The 17030-nt window shown below is 49.0% G+C and overlaps 1 protein-coding gene across 2 annotated transcripts in view; it reads left to right on the plus strand.

Annotated features, from left to right (window-relative positions):
- Positions 1-13985: 13985 nt before the first annotated feature.
- FKBP1A (FKBP prolyl isomerase 1A) overlaps positions 13986-17030 on the plus strand; it is a 69507-nt gene continuing 66462 nt past the window's right edge. Inside the window, exon 1 of one of the 2 annotated variants that reach the window (XM_068261854.1) lies at positions 13986-14135. In XM_068261854.1, coding sequence (XP_068117955.1) covers positions 14099-14135 — 37 coding nt within the window. In that variant the 5' untranslated portion in view covers positions 13986-14098. The remainder of the gene's footprint in view (positions 14136-17030) is intronic. The other variant, XM_068261853.1, reaches the window with a different exon arrangement.

Here is a 17030-nt window from a genome sequence, read left to right on the forward strand (position 1 = left end):
ATCCTGGGGTGCACCTTCCTAATCTAACCTACGCTGGGGGGCACCTACCTAATCTAACCTACGCTGGGGGGCAGCTACCTATCTAACCTATCCTGGGGGGCAACTACCTAATCTAACCTACACTGGGGGGCAGCTACCTATCTAACCTATACTGGGGGGCACCTACCTAATCTAACCTACACTGGGGGGCAGCTACCTATCTAACCAACACTGGGGGGCAGCTACCTATCCTGGGGGGCACCTACCTAATCTAACCTACGCTGGGGGGGCAGCTACCTAATCTAACCTATACTGGGGGGCAACTACCTATCTAACCTATACTGGGGGGCACCTACCTAATCTAACCTACACTGGGGGGCAGCTACCTATCTAACCTACACTGGGGGGCAGCTACCTATCTAACCTACACTGGGGGGCAGCTACCTATCTAACCTATACTGGGGGGCACTTACCTAATCTAACCTATGGTGGGGGGCAGCTACCTATCTAACCTATACTGGGGGGCACCTGTCTAATCTAGCCTATACTGGAAGGGGGGGGCAGCTACCTAATCTAACCTATACTGGGTGGCACCTACCTATCTAACGTATACTGAGGGGCACCTACCTATCTAACCTATACTGGGGGGCAGCTACCTATCTAACCTATACTGGAGGGGGGGGGGGCAGCTACTTATCTAACCTATACTGGGGGCACTAATCTAACCTGTATTGGGGGCACCTACCTACCTAGCTAGCCTATACAGGTGACAACTATACTGGCTACCTATATTGGAGACACCTACCTAAATGACATATACTGGGGGCACCTACCTATCTATCTAACCTATGCTGGGGGCAACTATTCTGGCTACCTATATTAGAAGCACCCACCTAGCTAACCTGTACTGGGGCACCTATCTAACTTATACCGGGGGCGCCTGCCTATCTAACCTATACTGGGGGGCAACTATACTGGCTACCTATACTGGAGGTACCTACCTGGCTAACCTATAGCGGGGGCAACTATACTGGCTCACCTATGCCTGGCTACCTATACTGGGGTACCTATTCTTGGCTACCTATACTGGGGAGACCTATACTAAGTGAAACTAGACCTGGCTAACCTATACTGCGGGCACTCATACCTTGCTCGGGGGGGGGGGGGGGGGGCGCAATTTTTACACCCTCGCCCTGGGTGCATTTTAGCCTAGAAACTGCACTGGCCGCAGTAAATTAAAGTCACCAGTGTGGGATTGCTTTGACGAATGTACTGATGACAAAAGGTATGCGGTGTGCAGGTTATGCAGCAAAAGATTGAGCCGTGGGAAAAGTCTGAGCAAGATGGGTACCTCATCCCTCCAGGGCCACCTGAGAAGCCGCCACTGCCGCGAGTATGCGGAGTTTAAGAGGAAGCAGGCACTGCTGGCAGGGGTTCCTGAGAGCAGAAGGCCCACCAGCGCAGCAGCATCATCCCTCCCTCAGGGTCGTGAATCCCCCACAGCAGCAGCAGTAGTAGCACGCAAGCGCTCTTCCACCTCGGCTACTCAGGACACAGACATTGAGGCTGGCAGCCAGTGGTCGTCTCTCTTCTCTGTCTCCCCTGCATCCCAGCGTCGTCAGACCCTGCTGAGCGACACCTTTCAGGGTCTGACCAAGCCTCTGCCTCCAAGCCACAGGCGGATCCGCAAATTAAATGGCTTGCTGGCCCGGGCCATGGCATCACAGCTGCTTCCCTACTCCCTGGTGCAGGAGGGGAGCGCCATGCGGACGCTGCTCCAATTTGACATCCCCGAGTGGCAAGTCCCCAGTCGCCACTATTTCAGCAGGAGCGCGATCCCAGCACTCCACAAGTTTGCGGTGGAAAACGTGGCCCGTTCCCTGGACTACTCTGTGGGCAAGCGGGTCCTCGTGGAGTAGCAGATTTGGGACAGGTCGCTACTTGTCCTTTACGGCCCACTGGGTGACACTGATGGAAGGGAGGGAGGACAAGAGTGCATCAGCCCAGCTAGTGGTGCCACCACGCGGGATCAGGGGGGATGCAGAAGGGTCCTGTCACAACACTCCCTCTGCACCCGGAAAGCAAGCCCGCCTCGGCAGCAGCAGCGCCAAGCCTCGGCACTGCCAAGCCCTTTTAAAATTGGTGACCCTGGGGAAGGAGAGGCTTATGGCCACCAACGTCCAGGCCGCCCTCAGGAAGCAGGAGCGGAGGTGGCTGACCCCCAGAGGCCTGGAAGTGGGGTATGTGGCAGCCGATAACGGGGCCAACCTGGTGGCAGCAGTGCAGCAGGGAAACCTCCAGCACATCCCCTGCTTGGCCCACGTGCTCAATCTTGTGGTGCAGCGCTTCTTGCGCACCTACCAGGGGATGAGCGATCTGCTGCAGGATGCCTGGGCGGTGGTACGCTTTTTCCGCCTGTCAGCCACTGCCTCTGCACTCTTGTCCACCTTACAGCAGCAGTATGGAAGGCCACAACACCGGCTGATCATCGACATGCCAGTTCGCTGGAATTCGACTCTGGCCATGTTGGGGCGGCTGTGTCAGCACTGGCTGGCTCTTAGGGCCTACATGCTAGACCCAAGTGTCCCCAGCAACCAGCAAGTCCCCATGATTACTGCCACTTAGTGGACACTGATGCAGCAAGTATGCCTGGTGCTAAGTCCCTTCCTGGAGGCAACCAAGATGGTCAGTGAGGAGCGGGCCTCTGTGTGCCAGTGGGTGCCCTTGGTTTGTATACTGGAGCAGGCAATGGACAATTTAATTGAGCGTGGGGATGAAGCCCTGAGGCAGTTGGAAGAACAGGAGCAGATGGCAGCACAGTCCAGCTCAGAGGAGGGCTCACAGCAGGTAGTGGAAGAGTTGGAGGTCCCTAACCTGAATGAGGAGGAGGAGGAGGAGCAGAGTGCAGCAGGCGTTGTATGTGGATGGTGGTTTGAGGAGGACAACGACATGGCACAGGAAGAGGACAGGCATGCGTTATGGGACAATGGCGAGGACGAGGAAGATCTTGCTGGCAGGGCCCACTTGTTTCCCATGGCTGTGCACATGTTGCGCTGCCTTCGCAGGGACCCCCGGGTGATCCAGATGCGTTCAAGGGAGGACATCTGGATTACCTTGATGCTTGATCCCCGTCTGAAGGGGAAGCTGGGAGACTTCATGACGCCATCCACCACCGAGCAACGCACAAGGGAGTTGAAGGAGGCCCTTGTGCGCAGACTACTGGAAGCATTCCCCCAGCCTTCCACCCCCACTGTAACTGCTCTGCCAAGCCAGCAAGAGGTGCCTGCCATTGCCACTAGCAGCACAACAACAACCACCAGCAGCAGCAGCAGCAACTGGCGCCCCGGAGACCTGAAGAGCCTAAGCAAGAGCCTGTATGCAGTGCAGCTGCCCAGAACAGAGGTGCCCGCCACAGCATCCACCACCAACCAGCACAAGCAACGACTGACCACCATGGTGTCTGACTATATGGGGTCATCCAGCGGGCTCAATGACACCGACAGCCCCGTGGACCCCTTGGAGTACTGGGTCAAGAGACTGGACATCTGGAGCGAGCTTTCCCAGTACGCCCTGGAACTCCTATCCTGCCCTCCTTCCAGTGTCCTCTCAGAGAGATGCTTTAATGCGGCCGGTGGCGTGGTCACACAGAGAAGCGCTCTCGGCTCTCCCACGCCTCTGTGGACAAACTCACCTTCCTGAAAATCAACCAGGCTTGGGTGGAAGGTGAGTTCCGGGCCCCTATTGTCGGACACAGGGGGACATGAAGTGGCTGCTGCATGTGCTGTTGTTAACTATGCCTGCCTTTATACAGACAGTTACTACCTGCCTAGTGCCTACCTTGGTTAATTTTTTGGTGTTATGGTACTACTACCAGTAAGTTGCCATGGTCCTCCTTCTGAGCTGCTGAACTGACCGCCCGCTTTGTCCTCCTGACTCAGTCGCTACTACACTCTGCGTTCACACTGCCCGGGTCACTGGGTGCATTTAATTTTTTGGCCAGCACTATGACGCTGTGCTATTACTACTACCACCAGTATGTTGCCATGGTCCTTCTGTGCTGCTGAACTGACCGCCCGCATTGTCCTTCTCCTCCTGACTCAGTCGCTTCCACCAATGTACTCTGTCTGCGTTCACACTGCCCTGGTCACCGGGTGCATTTAATTTTTTGGCCAGCACTATGACGCTGTGCTGCTACTACTACCACCAGTATGTTGGCATGGTCCTTCTGTGCTGCTGCTGCTGAACTGAACGCCCGCTTTGTCCTCCTCCTCCTCCTGACTCAGTCGCTACCACGGTACCACCAATGCACTCTGTCTGCGTTATCACTGCCCGGGTCACCGGGTGCATTTAATTTTTTGGCCAGCACTATGACACTGTGCTGCTACTACTACCACCAGTATGTTGGCATGGTCCTTCTGTGCTGCTGCTGCTGAACTGACCGCCCGCATTGTCCTCCTCCTCCTGACTCAGTCGCTTCCCGCTGCTGCACTCTGCGTTCACACTGCCCGGGTCACTGGGTGCATTTAATTTTTTGGCCAGCACTATGACGCTGTGCTGCTACTACTACCACCAGTATGTTGCCATGGTCCTTCTGTGCTGCTGCTGCTGAACTGAACGCCCGCTTTGTCCTCCTCCTCCTCCTGACTCAGTCGCTACCACGGTACCACCAATGCACTCTGTCTGCGTTATCACTGCCCGGGTCACCGGGTGCATTTAATTTTTTGGCCAGCACTATGACACTGTGCTACTACTACTACCACCAGTATGTTGGCATGGTCCTTCTGTGCTGCTGCTGCTGCTGAACTGACCGCCCGCATTGTCCTCCTCCTCCTGACTCAGTCGCTTCCCGCTGCTGCACTCTGCGTTCACACTGCCCGGGTCACTGGGTGCATTTTATTTTTTGGCCAGCACTATGACGCTGTGCTACTACTACTACCACCAGTATGTTGCCATGGTCCTTCTGTGCTGCTGAACTGACCGCCCGCATTGTCCTCCTCCTCCTGACTCAATCGCTTCCACCAATGTACTCTGTCTGCGTTCACACTGCCCGGGTCACCGGGTGCATTTAATTTTTTGGCCAGCACTATGACGCTGTGCTCAGGCCCGGCCCTAGACTTTTTGCCGCCTGAGGCAATTTTCAAAGAAATCGTCGCCGCCGCCGCCCCCCCCCCCCCCCCCAAGCCGTTGTTGTGGGGGGCTGCCCGAGCTGGAGGGGATAGCGGGCAGGAAGGGGGTATTGGGCCTAGCGGCGGGGAGGGGGGTCGGACCCCCCCCCCTCCCTCACCTGGGTCCCCCGTCCTCTGCTCCCCTCCAGCTTTAAAAAGGTCCGTGCTGTGGCTGCAGCTATTCGTAAGAGGCAACGGGCGGGGATTACTCACCTCTTCCTCGTTCCAGGCCAGCATGCGCTCCACTGACGTCACTTCCTGCGGCGTAGCAGGAAGTGACGTCAGTGGAGCGCATGCTGGCCTGGAACGAGGAAGAGGTGAGTAATCCCCGCCCGTTGCCTCTTACGAATAGCTGCAGCCACAGCACGGACCTTTTTAAAGCTGGAGGGGAGCGGAGGACGGGGGACCCAGGCGAGGGAGGGGGGGGTCCGACCCCCCTCCCCGCCGCTAGGCCCAATACCCCCCTTCCTGCCCGCTATCCCCTCCAGCTCGGGTGGCCTTCCACACACATGGACGGGCGGGTGCCGCCCCCCCAGAAGTGCCGCCTGAGGCAAAAGTTTCACCCCGCCTCATGGGCGGGCCGGCCCTGGCTGTGCTGCTACTACTACTACCAGTATGTTGCCGTGGTCCTTCTGTGCTGCTGAACTGACCACCCGCATAGTCCTTCTCCTGACTCAGTCGCTACCACCACTGCACTCTGCGTTCACACTGCCCGTGTCCACTGACAACTCTGCTGCGATGTCATTGCTAATTGCTGCAAAAAAAAATAAATTACAAAAACCTCTCTGGGGCCTTTTTGGCGTCAGCCACTCATCCTCCTCCAGCGGTACCTTCGCCGCCAAGTGCCATTGGAACTCGCCTTCACCTCTTTGATTGCTTAACGCGTATATCCCTTTTTAAAACCACGTATTACCAATTAATAGCCCCATTTACAGTGGTGATTTGTCTTTAAAAGCCATTAAAAAAAATTTTGGGGGATTTTTTTATGTTGAAGTTATGTTGCCCCTTATCACCTCGATAATCCATGCAATTTGGGGGATTGTAGCATGTATGGGGGCTTTGTTATTAACGTTAAAAGAAATTCCGCCTCCGGGCGGAAATCCACGCGTGATTACGCCATTCACGGCAGAAAATCCGTGTGGTTGCGTGGACGCGGACGAAAATCCGCATGCGGCGGGGCCGAATGCGGATTTTTTTTTTGCAACCACGCGGATTGCCGAATTCGTGGATGAGGCACATCCGAGCACCCCTGGCCTGGAGGGGGAATAGTAATACGGGCCGGACTTGTGCAGAAGCAGGATCAGCCATATACTGGCTGAATCCTGTGCCCAAGTATATCGGTGCTGATTTCAAATGTACGCTCTTTAGGGGGTTTAAGCCTGTGGTTAACTGACACCTGATGCAGAAACAATAATTTGAGGGCTCTGCCATTATAAAGAGCAGTTACACTGTGAAATCTGGGTGCCTGTATTGTAGATGCGGGTGTGCAAATTTCACTGTGTAACTGCTTTTTATAATGATGCCCTCCAAGTTTTTGCCAAGGGTGCCCAAATTTCCTGCTTCTTCCAGTCAGAGCACCAGGGCTGTGGAGTTGGAGCAATTCTGGGTACCTGGAGTCGGTGGTTTCATAAACTGAGTTGAAGTCAGATAATTTTTGAACCAAATCCATAGCCTTTGTAAAAATTAGACAAAGGAGTCGGAGTAATTTTGGGTACTTGGAGGTTTCATAAACAGAAGAGTTGGTTGATTTTTGTACTGACTCCACAGCTCTGTGGAGCATGACTGCAGCAAACAGACAGTGAATTTAATCCCATTGGCTGTGTGTCTGAAGGGGGTTAAGCAGGCAAATGGGAATTTCTAGACAGCCTGCATGTCAAAGAGTGTATGCACCCCCCCTCCCCCAAAGTTTTTGAGATTAGAAAGAACGACACCTCTAGTCAGGTATACCATAAAGACATTCATAGGAAAGATATGTTCTATAGTTCAAACCACACCGGTCCTTTCTATCCTGGTATATTTTCCTTAAAGGGGAACTGAAGAGAGAGGTATATGGAGGCTGTCATGTTTATTTCCTTTTAATCAATACCAGTTGCCTGGCAGCCCTGCTGGTCTATTTCTCTGCAGTAGTATCTGATTAAAACCAGAAACAAGCATGCAGCTAGTCTTGTCAGATCAGACTTATAAGTCTGAACCACTGAAACACCTGATCTGCTGCATGCTTGTTCAGGGGCTATGGCTAATAGTATTAGAGGCAGAGGATCAGCAGGGCTGCCAGGCAACTGGTATTGTCTAAAAGGAAATAAACATGACAGCCTCTCTCTTGAGTTCCCCTTTAATATGAAGACAAATGAAACAGGATATAAAGGACCAGTATGGTTTGAATGATAAAACTCTTATCCTTTTTATCATAAAATCTTTACGGTATGCGTGACTAGGGGTGTTATCATCTGGGGTGTGGCAGGTGCGTGGATTAAGTGTCCCTTTTCCCAGTACGTCTGCTCAGACAGCACCCCTAATGAGACTTGTCTCCCTCCGAGCAACGGACAGGAAGCTGCAAAAGATTTAAAAATTTGCATAATCAGGCGGTCAATAGTATAAATAGGCATAGTCTCTCACTCTACCTTCAGTTCTAGTTTCCTGTCCGGACGTGAAGGAGGGAGAGGTCTCAAGGTGCCATCCGGTCAGATGACTGGGGCTTGCTGCAAGGTCTCCTGATAGTCCGCTCCAGGGGAGAGCGGTATGATGTGACTAGCAGCATTCAGGAGGCTTCTCCCAGCAAGGCGGCAGATTTATGCGCGCAGACGCGCGCTCCAGGAACTTCCGCTCGGAGAAACCGGAAGTCGTCACGCAGAGGCGTCCCACGTGACCAGGAAGCGCTGCAGAGCAGTTAGCGGCAGGGGCCGCGGCGGGACAGCGCCAGCTGAACGAAATGTATCAGGTGATTGGGGGTAATTATGCAAATCACTTTGCCGATAGTTGAAAAGCCACCTTGTTTCCCATATCTCAGATGTCGGCTGAGATCATGGAGGACGCTGCAGGATCCTCTACTGCATTATCTGTGGAACCTGGCTCTGAATCCTCTCTGGCAAGTAGTCTGCGAGGCATACTGCTTAGCTAGTATCTAGTTTTGTTGGTGGTTTTTTTCTGCTAAGAGGATTATGTAGCTAACATAGGCTTATTGTTTGTTTGTATTTTAGCCTAAAAAGTCTGACAAGGTGGATAAGTCGGGGACACATTCCAGTCAAGACAAACGCTCAGACAGCAAGGTTGAAAGGAGATGTGCTATTTGCAATAACCGTGTATCTTCCAGCTCTAGAAAATTATGCCAGTCCTGTACCGATAAAGTAGTGAAAAATGAGTCTCCTGCTGTATTTAAAGACTTGATGGGGTGGATGAGAGCGGAGATGGCTACAGCTATTAGGGAAATAAAGGACTCTGCTATGGCTTCCTCCTCTGCAGCCGATGCTGCTGCCTCATCTGTCACTATGCCTCTAGTTAATCCACTTGCTAGTATTGTCTCTGATGCACCTCCTGCCTCTCTCCCACCAGTATCCCCAGCAGGCTCTATTGTGAATTTGCCTCTCCCTATCGGTGCTAAGAGGAAGAGGTCTGCTGAGGATGTGATTGAATCCGATTTATCAGAAGGGGAGATTTCTTCTCTTGAACAACTTTCAGAAGAGGAAGTTGGGGAAAAAGGAGATAAATCCCAGAAATTTGCCTTCTCCCCAGAACTGATGAGAGATTTTATTTCTGCCTTACATAGTACCATGGGTATTAAAACTGAGCAGAAATCCTTGACACCCCTCGACCAAATGTACGAGAGCTTGGCGGACCCCCAGTCACATTTTATTCCTGTCCATTCCTCTCTCAAGTCTATGATTAAGAAGGAATGGGACATGCCAGAAAAGAGGGCCTTTTGGCCGCGATCTATGTCCAAACGTTATCCCTTCAGTCCCGAAGATTCGGGGTTTTGGGGTCCTCCGCCAAAGCTTGACCCATCATTGTCTAGGGTGTCAAGGAAGACTGACCTATTATTTGAGGATTTCGGGAATCTTAAAGATCCCATCGATAAAAAGATGGACAATATCCTACGTAGAGCCTGGGAGTCTTCCTCTCTGACCTTCAAGCCTGCAGTTGCATCCACAGCAGTGGGTAGATCAATGAAAACATGGCTTTTAGAGATGCAGGCCAAGATTGCTTCAGGAGTACCTAGGGAGGAGATACTCAAAGATTTTCCCAACTTGTTTAATGCAGCTGATTACCTTACTGATGCCGCTGATGACTCTGTTAAGCTAACAGCAAGAACCACTGCTCTAGTGAACTCTGCCAGAAGGGGAGTTTGGGTTAAGACTTGGGGAGGCGATAACTCGTCTAAGTCAAAACTCTGCGGCATTCCTTGTGAAGGGGGTCTTTTGTTCGGTTCTAAACTGGACGAGACCTTAGATAGAACAGCTGACACAAAGAAAAACTTTCCCACTAGGAAGAGATCTTTTCAGTTTAAACGGCCCTTTCGTGGGCCATCAAAGCCAGAGAGTAACGATAAAGCAAACACAAAAAGGAGATGGGCCCCTTATAGGAACCAGAGGAACAAGCCCAACAACCCCCCGATTACCAAGTCAAATAGACAATGACATCAGGCTCCCAGTGGGAGGAAGACTTTCCCACTTCTTCGAGACATGGCAGCTCTACAGAACAAATCCATGGCTCCTACACATTGTATTAGAAGGGTACAGAATAGAATTCGATGTCACGCCTCCTCAGAGATTCCTTCTCACTCCCTTACCTTCAAACAGGCTAAAACAGCTTGCTCTTCAGAACGAGGTAAAATCTCTACTCCACAAGAAGGTAATCAGGGAGGTTCCCTCATGTCAGAAAGGCCAGGGGTTCTATTCGCCAGTATTTCTGGTCAAAAAGGCTCAAGGGGACTTCCGCTTCATTATCAACCTGAAGGGTCTAAACAAGTCAGTAACATACAGAAGGTTCAGGATGGACAACATTTTGTCTGTGATTCGTCTCTTACAGAAGGACTGCTTCCTGGCATCCCTGGACCTGAAAGATGCTTACCTGCACATTCCTATCCACCTGTCCTCGCAGCAATTCCTCAGATTTGCAGTCCTGCTGGACGGAGAGGTAAGACACTTTCAATTTAATGCTCTCCCCTTCGGATTAGCCTCAGCACCATGGTTGTTTACTAAGGTCATGGCAGAAGTACTTGCAGTTTTGAGAATGCAATCAATTAATATCATAGCCTATCTGGATGATTTACTGATTTGGGGTTCATCTGCAAGCTTAGTGAGTTCCCATCTTGACTCTTGCATAGCCTTCCTTCAGTCGTTAGGGTGGCTAGTAAACTGGGAAAAGTCTTCCTTATCTCCTTGCCAGAATATGGAGTATCTAGGGTTCAATGTTGATACTTTGAATGAAAGAGTTTTTCTCCCTGATAGGAAGATCTCTTCCATACTTAATGCTGTTCTCTCTTTTCAGACATCAAGAAGCATTTCACTGAGAAAGGCAATGGCGATGTTGGGACTATTAACAGCTTCGTTCCCTGCGGTTCAGTGGGGACAGTTTCACTCGAGAAGCTTACAGATATGGATCTTAGGAAGTTGGAACAGGAAGCAATCTTCCCTAGACAAGAAGGTGATGATCCCGCACGATGTCAAAGTATCGTTGCTATGGTGGCAGATTCGAGACCTTCTTTCAAGGGGGCGTCTCTGGCAGTATCCAAATCAGACAATTATAACTACGGATGCCAGTTCGTGGGGATGGGGAGCCCACCTGGATCTTCTTCCAGCCCAAGGTCGTTGGTCAACCAAGCTGAGGTCTCGCTCGTCAAACAGCAGAGAACTGGAAGCGGTATGGCAGGCATTACAGTCTTTCAGCAGCCACATCAAGGGCCAGCATGTTTTGATAAGATCAGACAACAGCAGTGTGGTGGCATACATAAATCGCCAAGGAGGAACAAGAAGTCATCTTTTGTGGCGTCAGTCATCTCGAATTCTAAACTGGGCAGAGGAAAACCTGGATTCCCTAAGCGCCAGCCATTTGAAGGGAACATCGAACCATCTGGCCGACTTCTTAAGCAGAAAGACCCTGGACCAGAACGAGTGGACTCTCAAGCAGGAGGTCCTTCAACAGATTACGGACTTATGGGGGTGTCCGGAGGTAGATTTATTCGCCAGGAAAGTAAATACGAAGTATCAGAAGTTTTGTTCGCTCCATCCACGAGACAAGCCTTGGGCGATAGATGCCTTCTCCATGAACTGGGGTCACCATCTGATGTATGCATTCCCCCCATTGCCTCTCATACCCAAGGTCTTGAACAAGATCATACGGGATCAGGCTCGAGTGATATTGATCGCACCATTTTGGCCAAAAAGACCTTGGTTCACGTTACTACAGACTTTAACGATATCTCAGCCAATCACCCTTCCTCTCCTCCCGGACCTTCTGTCTCAGGGACCTGTGTTTCACCAGAATCTACATCTACTTCATCTTACAGCATGGAACCTGAGTGGAAATTGTTAAAGGCAAAGGGACTCTCTGATGGATTGGCGGAAACTCTTATCCAGAGTAGAAAGAAGGTGACTCGTCAGATTTATCAAAAGGCCTGGAGAGTGTTTAATGAATGGTGCAATGAAAAATCTATGCTCAATAACTCTGTCACATCCGTGCTGGAATTTTTACATGATGGTTTCCTGAAAGGACTCAGTATAAGCACCCTTAAAGTACAAACTTCTGCTTTGTCTGTATTTTTGGAGAGGAGACTGGCTCAGGAACACTTAGTGATCCGTTTCTTTGAAGCTTTAAAGAGGATTAAGCCTACTATAAGGTCTAGAGTACCTACTTGGGACTTGAATACAGTCCTTCAGGGGCTTTGCAAAGCTCCGTTTGAACCCTTAGAACAGGCATCAGACAAGATGGTAACCCTTAAGACTGCATTTCTATTAGCCATCACTACTGCTAGACGACTGGGGGAATTACAAGCTCTTTCTATCAAGGAACCATACTGTGTGATATCTGATGATCGAGTTACATTGCGGTTGGACATTGCCTTCCTTCCCAAGGTTGTATCGACATTTCATAAATCTCAGGAGCTGTATATTCCTTCTTTTTGTGCTAATCCAGCTAATGATAAAGAAAGAGAGTTGCATCTCTTAGATGTAAGGAGATGTCTGCTTTATTACCTGGAAAGAACTAAATCATGGAGACAGACTGAGGCAATGTTTGTCATCTTTTCCGGAAAATCTAAAGGAAAAGGAGCATCTAAGACCACTCTGGCTAGATGGATAAAACAGGCTATAGCGACAGCTTATCAGATTCAAGGCAGACAGCTATCTTCACCAGTGAGAGCACATTCGACGCGAGCTGTTTCAACCTCATGGGCAGAGAGGGCTGGAGCCTCCATCGAACAGATATGCAGGGCAGCTACCTGGTCCAGCCAGAATACATTTATAAAGCACTATAGACTTAATGTGTCAGCTAACGCTGATTTATCATTTGGCAGAAAGGTTCTGCAGGCTGTGGTCCCTCCCTAAATATATATATGTATCGTGTATATCGTCTCATTAGGGGTGCTGTCTGAGCAGACGTACTGGGAAAGACCAAAATTACTTACGGTAACGTCTTTTCCAGTAGTCGCGAAGACAGCACCCCTACAACCCACCCTGGGTACAAAGATAATAATAATAATAATATATATATATATTTGTATATATATGCATATATATATATAGAGAAAGAGAGATATTAAAAACATTAAGCATCATTTGGTGTCCGTGTCGTTTGTATAGAACTGAAGGTAGAGTGAGAGACTATGCCTATTTATACTATTGACCGCCTGATTATGCAAATTTTTAAATCTTTTGCAGCTTCCTGTCCGTTGCTCGGAGGGAGACAAGTCTCATTAGGGGTGCTGTCTTCGCGACTACTGGAAAAGACGTTACCGTAAGTAATTTTGGTCTTTTCTCATCTCAAAAAGTTGGGAGGTATGTTATTATTAACACTTTAAAATTAGTAATATATCAATTTAAAGGACCTAAATAAAGTTTAGAGTTAAACACACACATTTTTTTAATATATATATATATATATATATATATATATATATATATATATATATATATATATATATATATATATATATATATATATATATATACATAGAAAGAGGGAAACATGACAAGGAAAGAGGGACCGGGCTCCCAAAGAGGGGATTGTCCCTCCAAAAGAGGGACAGTTGGGAGCTATATAACATTTGAAAATAAGAACTATATCAATATAAAGGATGGGAATAAACTTTAGAGTCAAACTAGTTTTCAGGAGAAAAATACATATATGTACATGAGTCCTGAAAAGAGGACAAATGAGGAAGAAAGAGGTACAGAACTGGGTTCCCAAAGAGGGAGTGTTCCTCCAAAAGAAAACCAGTTGGGAGCTATGCAATGATTGTAGCCCACTAATTGATTACTTTTTATTAAAGATAAATAAAGACTTGCAGGCTTGATATCCTTGTATAACTATTTTAACAAAAATCTATCTTGCTTAAGCATTTTCCCCTAACAGTATCAGTCTTATCCTATGTTCTATTCCCAGTACAGTCAGAAGGCAGCCTCCATCTTTCTCTCCCCTTGCTGTTCCACCCACATCCCTGCCATAACAAAGAAGACCCTTCATCAACATGGCCCCCGGGTCACGTGACCCCTCTCTAGCGGCCATCGCTGAAGCGGGAACCCCACCCTCTCCTGCAGTCGGCCAGCGAGGCCTTGCCAGCACTCAAAATGGCGCACTGCTAGCGGCACGTTGGCTGAGGAGCGGTGCGTCGTGACGTCACGCTGCGGGGAGTAGCCAATGGGTGGGGAACTTGTGGACTGAGGCGGCGGTGCGGCGTCAAGACGTTCTCACTCAGTGGTTTCCCTCAGTCGGAGCGGTGCGAGCTGGTGACGGTGATCGGGATGGGAGTGACAGTGGACACAATCAGCAACGGGGACGGTAATGCGGCCTGAGGGGGCACGTTGTGAGGGGAAGGGAGAGCGGGACTGGGAGGACTCTTCTTCCGGTTGCACGCTGGGCGACTACAAGTTGCAGCTTTCCCGCCCGTATCTACCCCCCTCAGCCTAGTGCTGCGCAACACAGACTCTCTCCAGAGTGTATAGAGGCCTGAGGGGCGCAGGGAGTTCTCAGCTGTGCTACGGGGCAACACCTATGTCATATTTCCTTCCGATATCATGTATTTATATAGCGCTGCCTTTATCCCTTACCTAGTCTAATGTGCTACCATATTATGTATTTTTATAGCACTGACCTCTTCATCACTGTATAGAGTAGATAGTCATGTCACTGACTGTCCTCAGAGAGGATCACAATCGAATCCTACCATAGACCTAGTCCAGTGATCTGCAAACTTGGCTCTCCAGCTTTTGAAGAACTACAAGTCCTACAATGCATTGCAGGAGTCTGACAGCCACAGTCATGATACATAAAGGCAAATGCATTGTGTAGCTTGTAGTTCTTTTAACAGTTGGAGAGCCAAGTTTGCAGATCACTGTCATAGTCTAATGGGCTACCATATTATTATGTATTTATATAGCACTGGCCTCTTCTGCAGCACTTTACAGAGTACATAGTCATGTCACTGACTGTCCTCAGAGGAGCTGACAATCTAATCCTACCATAGTCATAGTCTAATGTCCTACCATATTATTATTATGTATTTATATAGCACTGGCCTCCATTCACGGAGCATTATCAAACGTTTATTAAACACTTTATCAAGCGTTTGATAATTTACCTCATGGGTAAAATCTCATTTTAAATTCACTACGGTGTTATATATTTATCGAATGTTTTACCGATAAAACGTTCAATAAATATATAACACCGTAGTGAATTCAAAATTAGATTTTACCCATGAAGTAAATTATCAAACGTTTGATAAACGTTTGATAATGCTCTGTGAATTGAGGCCACTGACATCTTCTGCAGCACTTTACAGACTACATAGTCATGTCACTGACTGTCCTCAGAGGAGCTCACAATCTAATCCTACCATTATCATAGTCCACTGTCCTACCATATTATGTATTTACAGTATGTATGTATGTGTATATATATATATATATATATATATATATATATATATATATATATATATATATATATATATATATATATATATATATATATATATATATATATATATAAATTTTTTTTTTATTTTTTTTTTTATATATAACTAAATTACATCTATGCTGTAAGAATAGAGCCTGGTGTCTAGCTGTGTCACTAATAGAGATGGTCGATGAGATGGAAATAATTCTGCGTTTATGATGGTTTATGCACTCACTTTGCTCATGAAATCAAATAATTTGATATGTTGTTAAAATTTGTTTGACTACGAATTAAAGGGTACCTGAGACAGATGAAAAGTTTTATACATGCCGCCCCCTCCAGGCTAATCAGTCCCTCGGTGCTGTCCTCCGACCACCTGGATCTTCTGTTATGAGTCACAGTAATTCAGCCAGTCAGCGCAGTCCGGCTGCGTGCCGCTCCCGCAGCCAGGAGCATTCTGCACCTGTGCAATAGTGCTGCGCAGGTGTAGTGCGCTCCCGGTGGCGGAGTGTGTGCATGCGCACTACGCCTGACTGCCTCAAGTACCTGGACACATAGCAGAAGATCCAGGTGGCGGAGGACGACAGCAAGGGACTGATTAGCCTGAAGGGTGCAGGAGGAAGTCCCAGGTATGTATAAGACTTTAATTTCATCCATCTCAGTTTTACTTTGTTACATAGTAGTACTATACTCTACATATGCCCTCCCCACAGAGCTGCAGGGAATCCACTGAGAATGTTGTGCACATTGAACACAGATTGTGCATGAAGAATGTGTAATAGCGGAAGAATCGCCTAATTCTCCTGCAGAGTACCTGTACATCACTCTTACATGTACCCAGTTATATTGCCTAGGACTTGAGCCATGTTCAGATTGTGCAATAGAGGAAGATTCCCCTCCTTCCCCTGCAGAGTACCTGCACATCTCTTACATGTACCCACAGTTACATAGCCTAGGGCCTGATAGATGATCTTTGTTCCTGTCTGTACCTTCTACAAGTACTCTTATCAAGGATTAGTTTTAGTCTATGACTAAAGGTCCGTACACACGCCGGACTGGAGGCAACGACGGGTCCGTCGTTGCCTCCCGCTGGGTGGGCGTGCCAACGACAGTCCGGCGTGTGTACGCACTGTCGGCGGACTGATACGGCTGTTTCTGAGCGATCCGCCCTGCGGATCGCTCAGAAACAGCCGTATCAGTCCGCCGACAGTGCGTACACACGCCGGACTGTCGTTGGCACGCCCACCCAGCGGGAGGCAACGACGGACCCGTCGCTGCCTCCAGTCCGGCGTGTGTACGGACCTTAAGGCCTCTTTCACAGTGTGACGTTAAAGTCGCACGTTAATTAAACAAACATTTAACGCGGAATAATGCACTGCAATGAAAAATCAATGCCCCGTTCAGTGCACACGTTGCGTTGGTGTCTAACGCTGCACGTTAAGTGAAAGTACTGCAAGCTATGCCTATTATACACGTTTTTAGCTGCGTTAGACTGTTTGCACATACTCAGTAATGACATACTTTTTTCCTGTAACTCTCCAGGACAGGTACACTATGAGACTTGACTCCTCACAGGAAACATCCAATAGGCCTCTCTATAAATTAAATTAAACCACCGGTGTCCGGCAGTATGGATGTTTCCTATTCCTGGGAACAGGTCTCTCTATAGTGCTGCAGTCCTGGAGAGCCTGGGGGGCTAAGGAGTTGTTGGCACGGAGGCTGGAGGGGTCAGGGGTGCCGACTGTATGTCCCTGGATCCGGTCTGTTTTACCTTCT

This window comes from Hyperolius riggenbachi, chromosome 12, assembly GCF_040937935.1.
Source record: "Hyperolius riggenbachi isolate aHypRig1 chromosome 12, aHypRig1.pri, whole genome shotgun sequence".
Lineage (NCBI taxonomy): Eukaryota > Metazoa > Chordata > Amphibia > Anura > Hyperoliidae > Hyperolius > Hyperolius riggenbachi.